Genomic DNA, 18,612 nt, shown 5'->3' on the forward strand with positions numbered 1-18,612 from the left:
TGTTGAATTTTACAAATGCTGATAATGATTCTAAAATGAATTCATCAATGATTCTTTTTTGTAATTCCTCAATATCTCAAAGGGTTCTTTTTTAAAAAGTTATTCCTTCTTTCTCTAATTTTATTAAATAAATAGTTTGCAAATATTTTTTTACCACCCAAAGAAGATGCACAAGAACTTTATTTAAAACTTACAAAATTTGAGGCACAAAAAAAATGAGCAAACAAGGTTTAAACTCTGCCCAGAGATTTGATGCCGTCCCTTATAATATAATAAAATAATATTGCCCTTCAGTACCCTGTAAAGGGAGCCTTGGTGTTTAACAGTTGCATATTATCCATTGAAATGTTTCTCTGTTTTTAGGTTGAACGGGCCCACCAGGTCGCCATGATCCTGGACCCACAAATCAAGCTGCGTTCAGTGCCGGCCTATCAGCATGAAGACATAATCTCCCGTGCGTGTGAAATGGCTGCTGAAAACAGGGATGGAGGTATGACAGGCGGCGGAGGGTCAGGTGGTGATGATCGCGACACCGACGGCCCGCCAACCCCTAAAATCAGTCGCATAGAGGGAGGGGGAAACAATGGTGGCACCTTAGCGGGGATCTCGACTGGCACGGTGTCCGGAAACGGCGAGAGTCCAAACCAAGTCAGACAAGAGATTTTTCGATACCTGGCCGAACCTCTTCTCCAAGGCACGCCTGACCTCTTCCAGTACTGGAGCTCAGCGGTGGGGGACAAGTTCCCCAAGCTGTCTCGGCTGGCTCTGTGGCTGCTCGCCGTGCCCGCTGTGGGCATCAGCAGCCAGTGTGTGACTGTGTGTGAGCAGAGTCTGGCGATGAAGAGGAGGCAGCAGGTAACCGCAGAGGAGATGAACAAACTAATTTTCCTTCGCTCCAACATGGGCTAAAAGAAAAAAATCCAACCAATCCTAACCAACCAAACCTTCACCTCCAACCAATGACTGAAGACTATTATTTATATACTGTAGGTTTAGACTTACTGTAAACTGAAACGTGTTTGAAATGAATATACTTCTCGAGACAAATACTTACAGGAAACCCACAATGTACAGGTAACAATCACCCTTAAAAACAACACAGCTTATTCCATATTTTCTACGGAGAAAGGACTGTTGTTAAGTACAGTGGACAAAAAAGACGGGGTGGAACGGTTTATCTCAAAAGGTAGTCCTGTTTGTGATGCCTCCCTCGTTTTGGGACGCACCAATAAGCAGGATCAGTTTCAGTCGTATCACGGCCAGTAGTTTGAATTCCTCCAGCCTAAAGGCTATAATGCTGTTATTCTCTCTGGATGGCAACATATTCAGGTAAAGTCAGCTTTCACTGCTTGAAGCTCGTGTCATGCACCTCTGGAAACACTTCTTCATATTATCAAGAGATATCGCAGTAAGTCTGAGAATTGTTTTAGTAGGTGTATGACATCAAATCAAGTGGTGAATCCTCACTGCCAATGCACCTCTGACAATGAACTAAACCAGGTTTATGATTTATCGTCATGCACCACCATAACATATTGCAACCCATTCAGCCACAGGAAAATAACATCCAATTAGATGTTTCCTTCAGTGGCCTAAATATGTAGCTGTGCATCATTTGCATGCGCTGCTCTGCATGCATTTTTCATTTAAAGCAGCTGATAAAACATTCATGATCATGTGATGTTTTCCTTTTTGTTTATGTTACAAAATTTATTTAAAAAAACAAAAACAAACTGAAAGGGCTCTTTTGCTGCTAGATGTGTATCGGCAGAAATATGTGTCATTAGAAACGTGAACTCGGTTTCCACTAATTCATTTTTTCAATGTAATTATTCAACTTTTAGAATATCAATTTAGACTATTGGATTAAAACACATTTTTTAACCTAATTATTCAAGTTGAGCAATTAAAATCCAGATTTACTCATCAGCTTATGTGGGGGTCGTGTCGCAGGGGGCTGCAGGCTTTGGAGGAAAACCTCCAAAGTCAGCCCCCCAAGGATGCATCCTAATCAGATGCACAGACCGCCCCAACTGGCTTCTGTGTGAAGGAGTAGCAGCTCGACTCTGAGCTCCTCACTCTTCGTTTAAGGAAGAAACTCATGTAGGCTACTTCTATCTGTGGTCTCATTCTTACAGTCACTTTCCAAAGCTCATGACCATAGACGAGGGTTGGAACATAAATCGACTGATGAATCTAAAGCCGCTTACAGACGACTTCCCCAACAGCGCTGTGACGAAGTCCTGCCTTCATAACGCCTCTGTTCTTACACATTGCACCCGTTACAACAAAACATAGGCGTCCCAGTGTGTGAATTCATAATTCATGAAGGCGTTAGAGGACACAGAGAGGAGCGCGAGGAGCACAGCGTGTGAGCACACAGCGGGAGCTTCACAAACACACACTCAGGCATGCACACACACAAACGGCGCTGGTGGTTTCGCATTGATCGCTCGTCCCCCTGTTACGCCTCTCTCACCACCTCCGATGGCAGATCATGGGTGGGACAACTTCACCCCCATGATTCTGAGACTGTGCGCTAAACGTTGTACACGATGCACAACAGGGACGAAAGTATTCTGCCTCTTTAAATGGCAGGCTGTAAGCGGCAGAACGTTTAGCATTCTGGCTAATATAAAACATGCATTTTTGATTTCTACTGACACATTTTTCAACTAAAAGATATACCAATCAAAAGCCCAGGTTTGCACAGAAAGGACAGGATCATGAAGTCAAATTGAAAAAAAGACGACGACGTTGGGTTGAGATTTTTTTATTTTATTTTTTTATGATTTCATTTAGCTTCACTGTAAATCAGGTGGTTTAACAAAAAGGAAATGAAAACAACTCATTTGATGAATCAATCACAAATCATCCTTCAATGCTTCAAGTTTATGTCCGGACTACACACTAATGACACCTAGAGGCCATCTTGTCTGGCTTGATAATAATTCAGGAGTATCACAGTGTCACATACAGTCCACTATAGGTTTCATTAATACTCTTCTTTATACCCGGGAGGTGTTTTTTTTCCTGTGCGTTGCCCTCCCTTAAAGCGCACTAATATTATTAGCCATCAGTATGGTAAGCTTGTAGGCAAGGATTTAATTCCTAATGACATAAATCCTTCCCACTGTGTGCATATATGTGTGTGTGTGTGTGAGATTTTTTTTTGTTCTTTAAAGCTTAATTAGAAAAGACTTACACATAGGAACGCTATTATTATTTAATTTATTATTCTTTCCTCATTTATCAATCTTAATATATAAGTCGTCTTCCTCGTGTAAGCTCCATTTTTATGGCAATAAGCTTTTATCTTAGGGCATACGTTCCAACTTAACCGATTACAAACGACTGTTCATGACGTTCCTACAGGTCATTATTATCATTATTATTATTATTATTATTATTATTATTATTATGATAAAGGATACATTTATTTTTTCTGTTTGTGAAATGAACGGGATTTTCTCAGGAATGAGTGCACCCACGTTGGCACCACAACTCTTTTTCCTCACTGTACTGAAAAAAAAAAAAAAAAAACACCAAACTGTGACCTCAACGCCGAGGTATGTGCTGAACTGTGGCTTTTGCGATGCGTTCCACCCCAAACACATTTAGTGCCATTTGCAACAAACAAACAAAAACGCACCACTGAGGGATTATTGTTTTTTTTGTTTGTTTTTTTTTTTTCAGGATGAAGCAATTTCTTTCTGCCAGTACATTCATGAAAGTCAACACATGCATATTAACGAAGTCGAGTTATTTATTTTTTTAATGGATTGTAAGTATACATTTAAACGAGACAATACCTCCTCAAATGACTTGGATGAATGGAAAGTTTTACTGTACTTTAGTTTGTTGCCTTTGGTACTAATCGGTCAAGTACGAGTTGGTCATCTCTGTTTTTGGGCCTTAAGTCTTTTTTCATGCGATCACCTTAAATCCTTCAGTCGGAGTCGACGTCATGCCTTTTTATTCTTCTTAATGGCCTTCTTTTCACCATCTTTTCTAATGCTTGTATTTATTTTCCTCCATTTTTGTTCACTCCTCTTGACTCAAAGGGACTTGTGATTGATGAATGGAAACAGGGACCTCTAGTGGTCAAATGTAAAAATGGACATCTGTGGTATTTTTTAAGGTGTTTTATACTTAGAAATCCCATCATTTGGAAAGAAGCAACTTACTGAACATGTTTTCTTTTTTTTTTTTTTGAGTCATCTATCTGTTCATTGAACGGATCAGGAATTATTTCAACAATGACTATACTCAAGCACAAACAAAGTGTACGACAAGAAACCACAATGTTTGTTTTTAGAGCATATTGAAATACAAAAACATGCTGAGAACACTCTCGTCATTAACAGAAATATATCAAATCTTATTTTGTTTCCAAGCTTCAGGCCCAATTTCAACTTAAGATACAATCATATAACACGTCTGCCTCAATTTCAAATATACACTTCAGTCTTAGCCTGTGTGGTGACGACTTCAGTAAGTTAAAGATCAACTTGTGTTAACTTTGTAAACCTCACAGATTTGCATGGTCGGCCAGTAGGAACATGAATGATCTACAGGGACGGTTAAGTGTTAAGGACACAGAAAGTAGCAAGTCAGTACACTGCACATGGGACATTAAAGGGCATCCGAGGGAAAGGCATCGAGTGGAGAGGGGAGAGAAATGAGATTATTTTTAGTCCAGCTGAACGCACTTTGTCCAGTCTTCTCTTATAAAAATGCTTACCGTACCTTCATGAACAGCTTTTTGTATTTATGTTCAGAAATGCCTTTCTCTCCTTGATGAGTAACTTAACACCCGGATGAGAAGAACCTCTCTGATCCCCCCTCCCCCCCCCGCCAAAGTTTCCGCTCTATTCTTAGAAACATGCCCTGTTTCACCCCGCAGTGATGTCACAGTGTCTCAAAGGATACCTGCACATCACCGCAGGCAGGTGAGAAGTTAAAGTGGCAGTAAGCAACATGACCATTCTAATGGAAAGAAAAACAAACCTTCCCTCTCGACCTCTCACCCTCTGCTACCTCATACCACTACGTAAAAAGCCCCTCCCTCTAAATGACGCACCAGACCTCACGACACACCGACCGTTGTCACTACAAACTGTCTGTTCCACTAAGATAGTCAAGTCTGACTCAGAGGGCAGAAACACTGCCAGCAGACCAGAAAAAAGTTAAAAAGTAGCCAAGAGTGTTTGCCGTACAGCCGTTATGCCCTCTGCACCGCCACCAGTCAAGGTTTTTTTCGCCAAACCCAAAGCAACTAACACGCCTGTAGCTCCACCTACCTTCAGTGCTTGTTTTCCCGAATTTAGGCCGCATTTAAAAACAAACTAGACCCCCAAAAGGTTTAATTACGGAACAGTATTTTCTTAGTATGGATGATTTTGATGTAAGGAGGGAGTTAAGCTTTAAAAGAAGTGGCAGGGCCAGCGCGGTTAGCATCTCCGTGGTCCTAGCTTACCTGAAGATAATGAATGGTGAGCGTTGTAGCCGATCTGTTCGCTTTCAGTTGGTTCTGAGAGAGAGAAAATCTGCCGACACGCTGTATGAAAGGCACGTCATACAAGTTTTTACAGAGTCGCTGTGATTGGTCAGCTGCGTGTAACATAGCCCCGATTGGTTGATTGATTCAGACCGGGTAGGTTCTTTAAAGAAGTAGAGACAAAGGGCGGTTTCAGATCAGACACGTTTATTCTTAAGAACATTTTAATTAGTTCATTGACATGCAATGATGATCAAAACGTGTTGATAGAGCCAAAATCTGTATGAAAAAATGTTGCCTATTTCAGCTTTAAACCACAGGAGGTCAGTAAACACAACATTTTCAGAGGGTGTTAAGTTACTCTGTGAGGGGTTGATTTAAAACGTTCAAAGTTTCTGAATGGAAGTTTAATGTTTGGGTTGCTTTGTTTATCCAGGTTCAAACAGTTCACCTGTTCTTCTTCTTCTTCTTCTGTATGCTTTGAGAAAGACTTCTTATGTCAACGTGATCATCTTACCTGAAATCAATCTGTACTCTGCTGTTTTCAAACCGACTTGTGTCACATTTATATTTTGGTTAAAAAAAAAAGACAAAACAAAATGCTGTAAATTGTATTTTAAATTTGCTTGATTTCAAAGCACCGGTCCTGATGTTTGACCTCGGTATACTCTGAAGGTAATGTTGTCCTTTAAAGATTGGAAATCAGTTGGTGATACAAATTGAAGCTTTAGTCAAAAGATCTAGTCAAAATACTGTACATTTGTTCAAGCCGTGATGCTCAGTTGAACTCATGAAGGGATTTTTCTTACACTTTTTAAATAAGTATTTTAAATAGAATATACTCTGGGACTAAATGCCATTGTTGACGCATTGATGTCAACCTAATTCCACTCAGAAATAGCTTCTCTTTTTTGGGTTGATTTAATGAGAATTATATCTTAAGATATGCATGCTTTTATTAGATTGCTGATATATAAAGTAAACATGGTTCAATAACATCTGATGAGAAACACTGGTTTATGACTTCTTAAAAAAAAAAACACTCCGAGACAGAGAAGCAACCCCAGGCTGGATTCAGAACCTCTCGAGGTGGGAGTAGCGACGCTCATCATGGGTTGGTGTTTTATTTTTGAATTTTTTTTTCTTGTCTCCGGGTTGACATCATCCATTTTCAGAGGATGTGATATGTAAATACAGAAGAACTGCTGTTTTTATGCCACAAGGGGGAGCCTTCATTTTAAAGATACAGTAGGGAACACCAATAACATTATACCTCTATTTTCTACAGTAGCATTTCAAAATAAAAGGTTTTTTGATATACTAGAAAACTCAACTTAGATACTGTTATTATCCAGCTGTAAGTTTTCTTTTGTTTCAGGATTTTAACTTATTCAGATGATAATTGTAAAAACAATATGGTATAAGAATGCTAACATGGAGATGCTTTCTGTTTGAACTCTGGATTATAGTCTGTATTATCAATTCAGGTTAAGAAACTAGTGTTGCTTTCATCCTACTTTACAGGCATTACTTCCTTTTTATACTCTGCTAAAATGCAAAAAAATGGTGTTGGATCTTTATTCTCTGTTGTTTATTTTCTTTTGGTCTTTTTTATCGCACTTTGGCAGCAGATTCCTGTGTAGCTTCAGATCTCAGTTGTCTTATTAGTAAGCCTAATTTATACTTTTGTAGCAACACTATTTTTATATAACGGCGAAGAAAGGGTTCAGTGTCTTCTTCTTTATTTGGTTTGTTTGATTCCTGTGTCATATGTGGCAGCGCTGTTCAATGTTTCTTGAATACATTACCCACTGTAGTATGTGATGTGTGAATAAACTCCCAATCTGTGTCAAAAAGCAGCACGGTACTTCAGTTCAGAGGAATGATGGGTGTCTGTTTATGAGTGTGGAGAGAGAATCTGTGAAGTCCTTTTTAATGCTGCAAAGTTCAGTTTCCTGCTTGCAGAAGTTTAAATTAAAAGGTTAGACATTATCCATTTTTCTCCATTGAAGAAGAACAAAGTTACTTTTTATTACAGACAGTATGGTGAGTAGACTCTGTCTCTAGTATGCGTGTATTTGATGAACCAAGAAACAAAAAGTGAGAATATTCCAAGAGAAGAGATGTCTCCCTGTGTGCTTGTTTTCAGTCTGGATGAGGACTCCCGCCCTGAGAGAAACACAGCAGAGCTTTCCAACAGTGGCTGCGCGGGGAGAGACGGAGGGCCTCAAACACATGTAGAGGGGGGAAGAGGCCCTATATGAGGGCAGAGCCATTGAAGACCCACACATGGGGAGTGAATATACAGAGGCTGCGTAGAGGTGCGTGCAAGGGTTCCCCAGGGGGCTACTGATAGGGGTGAGGGCGGGAGAGGGAGAGAAGGAGCAAGTGTTCATCGCAGCCCTGCCGTCTTTCTCCCTCCGTTCGCACCCAGGTCAGTAAGCCCCCCCCCCCCCCCCCCCCCCAAAAGGTGCAGGAGTTTGCAGCCGAGCAGAAACACCCGTACTCTTTCCTACTCCTTCCAACACAAGGGCTTCCTAACCCAGACTAATTTGCAGCACATGCGTCCAAGTTTTCCTGCCACACCAAACCCCTCACCCAACCTCCTCCCCCCCCCCCCACACACACACAATATATAACTTCCCTTCCTCCACACCCCCCCGCTTCTTGAAGGTGACGTTTTTCCACAACCCATTACCACAGTGACGCGCTCAGTTTGTTTTTGCTTACAAGCGTGCGAGCCGATGGGGCCTCAATTTTCAGTCATTTAGAAACGCAAAATTTGGGCAAAACAACCCCCTCCTATTGGACAATTGCTTCCGTTTCATTCTGGGGTTTTTTGGAAAGTTGCAGATCAGCTCTTTTTCAGAGGAAACTTGAAGGGGGAGAGTGTTGGGCTGTTTTGCAATCACAACACATCCGAACATGTTAAGTGAACTGAAAGGATGCATTCTTTGTTGCTGTTCCACTGCTCAAATGACTTAAACTTTATTTAGGTTTTTTAACTGCATTAGGAATATGCAGGACATGCAGACATTGTACTGCTTACAAAGGGGGGGGTTCCCTGTGTGTACCAGCATTTGAACACTAGGTGGCAGTATCTGGCTTATTATCAGCTACATAGTGGACATTAGAAAAGCATCACACTCCAATATACGTGCACCACAGTTTGGTGTCCAGGAAATTGAAAGCAGCTTTGAGAGCAAAAAATTTTAATGAGTTGATTTTGAAACATTTATTTGACATGTAGCTGAAAACGCTGACACGCTGTCAGACTGAGCGTAAACCACGTTAGGACGCTCCTTCAGAAAAGAGGATACAAACTGAGACTTGTCAGGACAAGACAAAGTCAGTCAAATAGACCCAGAGCTATTTTTTTTATTTAGCTGTGGTTTGATTACATATCTTCATAGGGTTATACATTATATTCATATTGTAAAAACAGACTCCCCCCCCCACCCTGAACGAGGCTCAGTTTGAGTTTTTAATCTGTGTTAATGTTTTGGGTCAGTGAGAGGAATCCACAGCACTGGATGAAGCTCCCCGAACTGTTTAAATGTGTTGGTCCTTATGTTTGTTTCCTCTTCCACACCGAGCCATTCAAAAGATTCCACCTTAGTAAGTTGTTTTGCTTTCCCGAGTAAGACACATGTACCCGCCGAGCTACATTTACAGTAACAGAGAAAGTTCTGTAGACTTCCGTTTGCCCTTGGCGGTTACACAACCAAAAGAGAGGCATCCAGGTTTGGTTTTCCAAGCCCAAATCAGGCGCTGCCGTGCAGCTTTTGCTCCCACCTCCGGCATTGACAAGGTTGGCACCTTCACCCCTGCCCAACCGACGGCCATCACAGCTGTCCCGACTCGTCTGCTCAGTGAGCATCGGAGGGACAGAGAAGGACAGGCAGGAAGGAAGTGTTCTCATCCTCCTCTCCTTGTCCTGTATGGAGGACCCCGCGGCACCGGCACTGTAGTTTCTCCTGCTCAGCAGGTGCTGACTTTTATCGGTAGTGACATGAATGTACAGAACTGCCAGGGCGCATCCACCCAGTTGCTGTCAGGTGTCGTTCCTGCTAACACTCCACCTAGCCCCTGACCTCACAGGCACCCGGTGCGCCTGTCTGTTCGCCTGCCTGCTCTGCTCCCTGTGCACACCTGCGCAGGCACACGTATATACAGATGCACGCACATCGTACGGTGACTCACATTCAAGTCTTTTTCCACAGAGGGCCTAAAAGATCGACTCTCTCTTGCTTCTCATGCACCTTTTAGAGCTGCTAGATTTTGCCCAGAGCCAAATATGATACAATAAGGAGATGTCCTCGTATCATTTCTGTCCTTCCTGATACGCATTCTAACAACACTTGAGTTTTAATTCTGAGAACGGGTCTGATGCAATAAAATACATGTTTGAAAAAACTGTCTTTTGCTAGTTTTTTTCAACATGTAGCTTTTCGGGGGACTTATATGACAAACATTTGGAGCGGTGCATTAGCTAGCATGCTCGCTGCTTACCTTTCTCACATCCTCCACTCTGAGAAGGAGCTCTTACCATCTGGTAGACGATACAAAGTCCTCAAATACACAGAACCATTTCAAAAACTTGTTTGTGCCCACCTTGATCAAAACTTAGAACACTTTTTCTTAAAGGCTTTATCTGTGATTTTTCACTCTTAAATATAATATAAATCAAGTTTATCCTCTGAAAATAACTCTGTGAGTCATGACTGTCTACAATGGGTGTAACACCCGAGTCCCACTGTCTGTGATGCTTTCAGAGTTTTCAGAGTCCTATCTTCAGTTTGTTAACATCGCCACGACGGCTGGCTGACTCCTCCCCTCGTGTATAAAAGTTGTTTAATTGAGGGACTAGAGAAAAGAAGAATAACATACTGTACTCACTGCTTAACTGTGTTTCTAGATCACGCTCATTTCAGGTAAATTTACATGCAGTGTGAAGATACAAGCATAATAAAGATCGCTAGCATTAGCATGCTAACACAACAATGCAGCGCGAGTTGTTTTGGTTTCATGCTGGTGCTCAAGGGCGACACCTGCTGGATCGCATATAAAGCCAGTTTGGTTTATGCAACTGTGTCATCATGTTTTTATCTTTTCTAATGTTTCTCTGATCTTTATGTTTTTTTATTTTTATTTTTAAGATGTTGTGCGATAAGTGATTTCACATCGTACCGTATCGTATCTTATTGTACAGTACCCTACTGTATCATTTCCTACCTGACACTGCATTTTCAGGAGTAATGGAAGTTGCCCAGTACTGGAATCCGATCCGTATCGACCAGTAATGATACGGCTATCATTATCCATAACGAGGTGTTTCTGCACATCCTCCCTGAAACAAATCACACACACACACACACACAGTCTGTGAGCCTTCCTGATGAGGAATTTCACTGCCTGTTACAGCAGGCAGAGCAGCATTTGAATATTTCATACGTAAGTCAGAGTTATGAGATGACGCCAAAGTGTGAAAATATGATGTTTGACTTCTGGCTCGAGGAAGGCGAGGGCAGTCGCTGTGAAAAAAGGAGGTCAAGGTTAAATTTGCTCTGCGGCTATAAATAGCTCCTTCGGCGACGTCCCCCTGATCTCACCGTTATTATTTATTAATCGTTGTCATGATCTGGGGAGCACATCCAGCCTCGCCACGCTATTTCAGACAGCTTAGAACAATGATGGGATGAGGACGAATATCTTAGCCCTGCAATGAAGCCAATATCATTTGAGGTTTAGTCAAACAAGGCTTTTTTTTTTTTTTTCTCACTGATGTAATTGCCCCTTTTGTTAAACTGCCATATTCAGGATTGCTGACGCTGGTCTTTACAACCGTTGTGGTTGTGTTCCTGACAAGACTCTGGCTTTTGTTAAGTACTTCTTTTCAATGAAATAACTTCTCTGTACTACAATTAATTTGCAGTACGGAAACCTACAGCTTGACAGGTAACACTGCACACACCAATAAGATTGTGTTATTTGGCTGGGAAATTATTACAAATGTCAGAAGTTGAAAGTAATCATCTCCTCTGCTCTGTCTCGGCTTATTTCACAATCAGTTCCTTCTGTTGCCGTTTTCACCCTCTCCTCTGTAGTGTCTGCACAGTTTCCAGTCGCTCAATCCGTTCACCTTCTGTTTCACCTTTCAAACTTCTTTCCCTGCAAATGACTTGTTACACACAGTCCCCGGGGCTGTGTTGACAGCTCGCTAAGCTAAAACATATACCGTGTACTTGTAGCATAGTGAATTTTTAAATCCAGTTCATGACCTGTTTGTTCGCTCATCGCCTTTTCTCTCCCCTTCTCGGGGCGGCACGCTTCTCTCACCTGCTTGTATCGGTGCCGTCATGCAAATGAGCATTTGAATAACTGCAACTGAAAAATAAAAAAATGGACATCTTGTTAGGAATGTCTTGTTAGGAATGTATTTTAAAAACGGAATATTTCACTTCTTATTTGACAATAGTGGTACCGTGTTTGAATCTTTTATAAATAAATGTTCTCCTTCTCCATGTATCTAACTTGAAGAAGCGGCATTAGTTAATTCATATCCATTAAAGTTTGTTTTTTAAAGAATATATCAATAATTAATCATATTTTTTTTTCATTTATAGTCATAAAGTTCAGGGGTCTCGGGGGGGGGGGTCTACTGTAAATGTCAGGTAAAGGAGCGCCGGCAGCATAGTGGTTAGTGCACGCGCCCCTTATATGGAGGCTGTGGTCCTCCAGGCGGGTAACCCAGGTTAGAATCCGACCCGTGTCTCCTTTCCCGCATGTCAATCTCCACTCTCTCTCTCTCTCTCTCTCTGAAATGAAGTCATAAAAAGCCAAAAATAAACCTTAAAAAATTGTTTTTGATTCAGTTTGCGATTTCATTTTCATGTCACACAAGTCAGGACGACTATATCTTATAATGCTGTTATGCTGTCCCACCCCTTTCTTGGCGGAATCAAACCCCTCCCCCTTTATGGCTGGAGGTAGGTGGATCTTTTCAAAACTGTCCCCCTGCATCAAGTCTTTGTGCTAAGCTCACTAACAAACTGTTCCTTAATGTAGTCAATGTTTCAACTGTCAGGATTTTAAGATTCATGATGTTTTTACTAACCTCTCATGTGAAGGTAGATAAATTTATGACTGCTTTGTCTGCTTGTTCTCGAGCAGGTTGATACATTTACAGTTACGTCTCTTTAAAATCGACAACAGCTGGTTTATTTGCTCTAAAGGTAAAAAGAGGAGTGAAGTGATCGCTTAGTCCTCACTTTAAGTACATCGTTGGACTTGATTCTTTTCCCCGAGCATTACAAACCTTTTAAATCTGTTTTAGTGCCGCATGTCACGACTGCGTTGTTAGGCTATCGCCCCTAAGTCTCTAAAAGAAGCACCCCGGCCCCGCTCGCTGCTTTTACGCCTGGCTCTCAGCCAGAGAGTGTCACGTGAGGCGTCACTCTGGAGCTGAGGTAAAAGAAAGTACATTTTTAATGATTAAGCATTGACTGGCTCTCTATTCTATATTCCATCATCTCATTTCCATGATTTGTGACGACTTGGTGGCTGGAATGATTCCTCTGGGAGAATAATTCCTTGGCACAGAAGCAGACACTCAATTGGAAATACACAGTGGGCAATTTTGATTTGAGAGGGTACTGAAACATTACCCATTTATTAAGCCTGTTTGATAATCAGAGCTAATGGATCATTTCAATTTTCTTAACTCTGCAAATGCTTAAAAGGAATGAGAAGAGGCTGGCTGTGTCTTGTAATTTGGACGTAAGAAATGAGGTGATTTATAATTAAATGGAGGCATGGTTTGTAATCGTACAGCTTTAATTGTTTGAGTTATTTGGGGGGGAAAAAAAGCAGACTTTTCCACTCTAAGGATTTGCACAGCTTTTATTTATTTACTTATTTCTCAAATTGATAGCTACGACTAAAGGAGATAAAGATAGCCAATGGTGTTGTGCGTGTTTGTGGCCATGAGGAACTCGATCACGAAGCAGCCACAGATCTGAATCTCACACGAGGTGTCTCAGGGTCTGGAGCAAACACAGAGATGACCCAAGGGCATTACAGGTGCATCACGATGACGCACACCACCCATCAATGTCCTAGTCCTTGACAATGTCATTCCAAACTGAGAGAAAAAAGAAGAAAAAAAAAAAAGCCGCTTCTGGGGTCTGTTCAGCGAGGCAGGCTTTTTTTTACAATCTCCCTTTTTTTTTTCTTACTCGCTCTAATTCGCTGTGGCATCCTTGCTCCTCTCACTCTTTTGTTTTGATGCGAGCTGGTGTCTCATTGGTGGACGCCAAAAGACGAGTTGATTGATCAGGCCGGGGGGTATTGATCAAGCTGATCCTCTGACGTGACCCTTGACCTTCCGATTGACAGCAGCCCCTATAATGAGGCCTCAGAACAGAGAGCATTGGATAGGGGGTTTTAGGAAGGGCATCTGTGGGGGGGGGGGGGGGGGGGGGAGAGAAAAAAAAAAAAAGAAACCCAAGGGGATGGGTAGCGTACACGCACACACACAGCTCGGCTCAATCAACTTGGTGCCATTGTTACATTGCAGTGCCCTCGATAACCCCAATTTGCATAATCGGCTTTTGCATTGTTTGGCCCAGACACATTAAGGTGCAGCATTGCATTGTTGACTGCGAATCAGCACGTGGCCATTGTTTGCTCATCTCAATGTAGCATTATGCATTGTTTACTTATGCTGCAGCATGTGTTTTTCTGCTTACTGACTTTAGCATCTCGCTAAACGCATTATGCTTCCTCTCCCCGGCAGTGCTAAAATATACATTGCATCTTACGCAACGCTGCTGCAAGTCTACAAAACACGGTTCACATGCTCCACAAAAGCACTTTGATTATTTATGACACGCCCAAAGAGCATGAGGTGTACGTATATGTTCTTTACAAAGAGCGCTGCATTTTGTTAACCTTGTTTGCCGAGCACATTCTACACATTCCTGCCATACTTCTCTTCGGTTATAGTCGCCTAAGGTCTGCAAGTCTTTGACGTTTGTATTTTGGTTTTAGAGCTCTGTTCAAACACTTCTTTCATTCTGGTGAACACACACACTCGCATCTCCACGCACCGAAACAGACAGACTTCCATTTCCGCCTACAGGTACAGCACTTACATTGCACCTGTGCAAGCTGTTCAAACGCTCCACTAAACACACATAACTTTACAAATGTGATGCTTTTTGAGCAATGGCTGCATGGCTTTTCTTTGATTGTTGGAATGAATGTAAACATGCCCTGCTAAAGAAACACACAATCCCAAAGACTTTGAGCAATGGTTGCTTTAATAAAATGAAAGCTTTGATAGGTGCGAAGCTTTGATTTGTGCTCACAAAGCATATCTGAGTGAATGTTGGCTTTGTTTATTTGCCTTTATGAAGGGCTTGTCTAACTTGTGACAGCCTTTTATTTAGTATTGCTAACTTCTAGCATCCACAGCTCAGTAGCAAAGTTTCCATCTGCACAGCTGAACATCCAGTGGTCTGTGTGTAATGTTTCTCTCTCCTTTGTTATCTTGTTTTTTAAAAAAAAGAAAAATGGTCACCCTGACCTCCACACGGCATCTGTTGTGTTTGCATCAAACAAATTGTGCTGAGGCGAGCTCTGCAGCTGCATTACCTTCAATTTCAAACCAGTTAAACCGGGGTGTAAGGTTGCTATCTTTATCTTTCATCTGCATGTGTTTGAGGTTTTCTCCTCCTCAGTGCTTAACGGAGTTACTGCTGCTCTGTGGTCACTGCTGTCAAACACAATTCATCCCTGAACGCTCAAGTCCATGAAGCCAGTAAGCAAGTCTGTGCTCTTACTGGGACACTTTGTCTGATTTTATGAAAATGATCTAATATTTGGACATCAAACGAACATCTTATGGTTCCTTTATGCAGCAATTTTTTACACTTTTTCACTACAGAATTCACTTTTAACTAATAAAGCCTAAAACCCCTTAAAAAAAGATATGAAACGTTTTTATTTTACTTTGAGGGAATCACAAAAAGTTGGAGGATGTGAAGCTATACTAGGCACATCATTTTAAAGTTTATTGGATTGGTAGACGCCTCCATGGAAGTGCAAAAAGCGCAACGTTCACATATCATCATTTTAAGTCCAAACAACACATCCAAGCACGTAGGACTTCAAGTATGAAAGAAGAGGACAAGTGGGTCTAGATATCATGAGACAAGTGCCTGAAAGGAGAGGCCCAATTAAAGACAAAGTAGGACCTAGCATGACTAGATCAGGAGCTGACAATTTTCTTGGAACAGGTCTTGACAGCAGAGGTCCAGCTATTGAAGGTCCTGGATTTAAAAGGGGAGGAACAGATTTTAGGGGACCATGGCCTGAAAAGAGAATTTTCGATATGGTTAGTTTAGAGGCTGACAGGAGATAACAAAGGGACCAAGATGTAAGGGGACCAAACCCTTGAAGTTGATGTCAGAGTATAGGACCGGTAGCCAAGGACCTGCGCATCCAGATTTCAGTGATTCATACTTGAAAGTAAAGATCTATTTATCCAGAGTGTTAGGCCATTCAGGAGACAGCCTGGGGTCCAAGATTTCAGAGGACCAGGCCTTGAAAGGAGAGGTCCCCCAATGGAGGGTCCTGTTACTGAAAGGAGGGGGGACCTGATTTCAATGGCGGCCCTTAATTTGGCGTACAACTGTAAAAATGTAATTCTAAACTGGATCTGCATTTTGCTCTTTCCTTCCTATCGAGCGACTCCTGTGGGAAGTGTCGAGGTGTTCTGCTGCAAGACAAGCTGGATGCTAACACCGTGCTGTGCAGTTAGTGTTAATCAGAGCTTTATTTGTTTGCTGTTAAACCTTACCACTTACCTTTAATTTTGCACAGTGCGGTACATTTTCCCCCATGGTATCAGGTTGCTTTATTAGCTTAAATCATGGCTGTATAGATGTCTATGTGCTGTACAGTAGGTGTGAAACGGGCTTTAATCTCCAGCTCTTGAAGAGTAAAAGGCGTTATACCTTTAAATAATGATTTTTTTTATGGGTTTACTTTACAACCTGAAAGCCTACTGAAAAGTCAGTGTGTTTTATGTGTCGACCATTATGCAAGTGAAGAAAGGCTGGTTTGAGTTTCAGCTCAGCGAGTTGAACGTGTGAATAGTAGTGCTGAATGTTAAGCAGCGACAAACTGGGAAAAGGCTGTTGCATGAATTGCACTTTCTTCCTCAAATCTGTCCTCGCCCCGGAGCGATCCTTTGCTCACCCTAAATGTTTTTAATAAGACCGCGCCATTTTTCTTCCAATGGGCCATATCCCACTCACCTTACCAGACATTTTTCCACTCTTCCTCACCCAGATGGATCGGGCTCTACCTCAAGCAAAAAAGTTCCAGAAATCTTCCAAGAAATCATTTCTTCACTTATTCCTTTCTTGGAAAGCACGCCGTTTTCAGCCATCGTATGGTGAAGGGGGGGAGGCCTTTTTGCCAAATTGTTGTCAGTCCTGGGGGCTTGATGCCTCAACCTGGTTAATACCGCTGCAGAAAACCACTCCACTTTGTGTTTTTATGGACAAGCGTCACTGCAACTGTATTTCAAGTAGGCCGGCTAATGAGCTTTTTAACCATCTCCATATGGAACGTGCTCTAACGTCTAGACGGAGGGGCAGTACTGGTGGCAGGCGGTGGTGTGCTGACTGTGCCGTACTCTGCACCCCTGCACATATAATTCTTCCCCACAAGCGGTAGAGTTAAACCGAGGGCAAGCGTTCAATTGCCGTTGGGGCCTCATAATGGGTTATTGTTTACCGCACAGCTCACAACAGCGGCTAAAACCCAGGATGTAAGGATGATGAGGAACACACGCCTCATGCACATTTACATATGTAGACAGTGATGTGATGTTTGGCATGGTTTCCTACTGAAAATGTACTTTTAACTCTCGGACTAAGCATCTTTTCTACTTCTTAAAATACTTAAATTTATTCTACTGTGATTGTATTAAAAATTAAAAATGCACACGTGAATAACTTTGACAGAAGCGTCGTATCCCTCTGTGTCTTGGCCCAACAGAGTGGATGGACTTGTAAATGCCAGTTTTGCATTTCAATGTAGACGGGAAAATGAAGCCTTTAGAAAACACTGATGCATGGGGTTTTTTATTTTTTTTAATTTTTTTTATTTTTTTACACTAAAGCTTTTAAAAAACACAGCCAATGCACTTTCATCTGCCAGAAAAAGTACAGGACCAACTTTCTGCCATCTCCAACTTTCTTCTGCATTTATTTACTTAATGCCAGCCTGGTACTCTGACAACAGAAAGAAGCAAAGACATGCCATAAATTCAGAGAAAGTGAGCTGCATCAGTTGATGAATCAGCTTTGCCAGGCAAAGTGCGACTGCAGCCAAGTTTGTCAAATAAATTTACCCGTTCAGCCGCACAGCTTACCAGATGCTTGCTGGTGGAAGCATCGAGCCTTTGTTTGTCAACCAACTTTTTAACTTGAGTACAATGAGGAATCCCAGTTTTGAGAACAACAAACATTTACATAATGATCTAAAACACATAAAGTAAGTATCATTTTCATCTTCATCTGTGTTTTCTTTGTCTTCGTTTCGCTAAAACCAAAAGAAGATCAACAAATGAAATTGTGCTTCTGAAATACTAATTACTGGAATCTTTAATTGACATAAATCTTTATAATTTATCCCTGTTGCCCTCTGTGAACTCTGACAGAACTGAAATGGGTGCTGGGCTATAAATCTATGAAAAACATCATGATTTAACAAAGCCATTCAAATATATTGCTTGAGAAAGACGCTCTCTCATTCTGCAAGATGCCAAAGGTTCACTCAGGGCAGCTTGACGACATAAAACCCTGAAGCTACCCACCAATAACAATATCTGTTTTTCTTTGTCACAAAGTTGGCGTTTACGTGTCTTAAAAATGCCGATTCTACATTCTACTAAAATCTGTCCTAAAGGTTGCCGTGAAGTGCGGAGATGTAGCCATGGCTGTGTTGAAAAGAGAAAGGATTCTTTGTGGTGAGCACAGCCGGAGGCAGCAGAAGATGCAACGCAGTCCCATCTTCCTCTCCTCTTACTTTCTGTT

General features: G+C 41.7%; 1 protein-coding gene across 4 annotated transcripts in view; it reads left to right on the forward strand.

Annotated features, from left to right (window-relative positions):
- The window catches only part of znf618 (zinc finger protein 618), a 39,061-nt gene extending 31,689 nt beyond the window's left edge, over positions 1-7,372 (forward strand). For all 4 annotated transcript variants that reach the window (XM_065965395.1, XM_065965397.1, XM_065965398.1 and 1 more), the window contains one exon: positions 364-7,372. In XM_065965395.1, coding sequence (XP_065821467.1) covers positions 364-909 — 546 coding nt within the window. In that variant the 3' untranslated portion in view covers positions 910-7,372. The remainder of the gene's footprint in view (positions 1-363) is intronic.
- Positions 7,373-18,612: the final 11,240 nt, after the last annotated feature.

This window comes from Labrus bergylta, chromosome 17, assembly GCF_963930695.1.
Source record: "Labrus bergylta chromosome 17, fLabBer1.1, whole genome shotgun sequence".
NCBI classification, from domain to species: domain Eukaryota; kingdom Metazoa; phylum Chordata; class Actinopteri; order Labriformes; family Labridae; genus Labrus; species Labrus bergylta.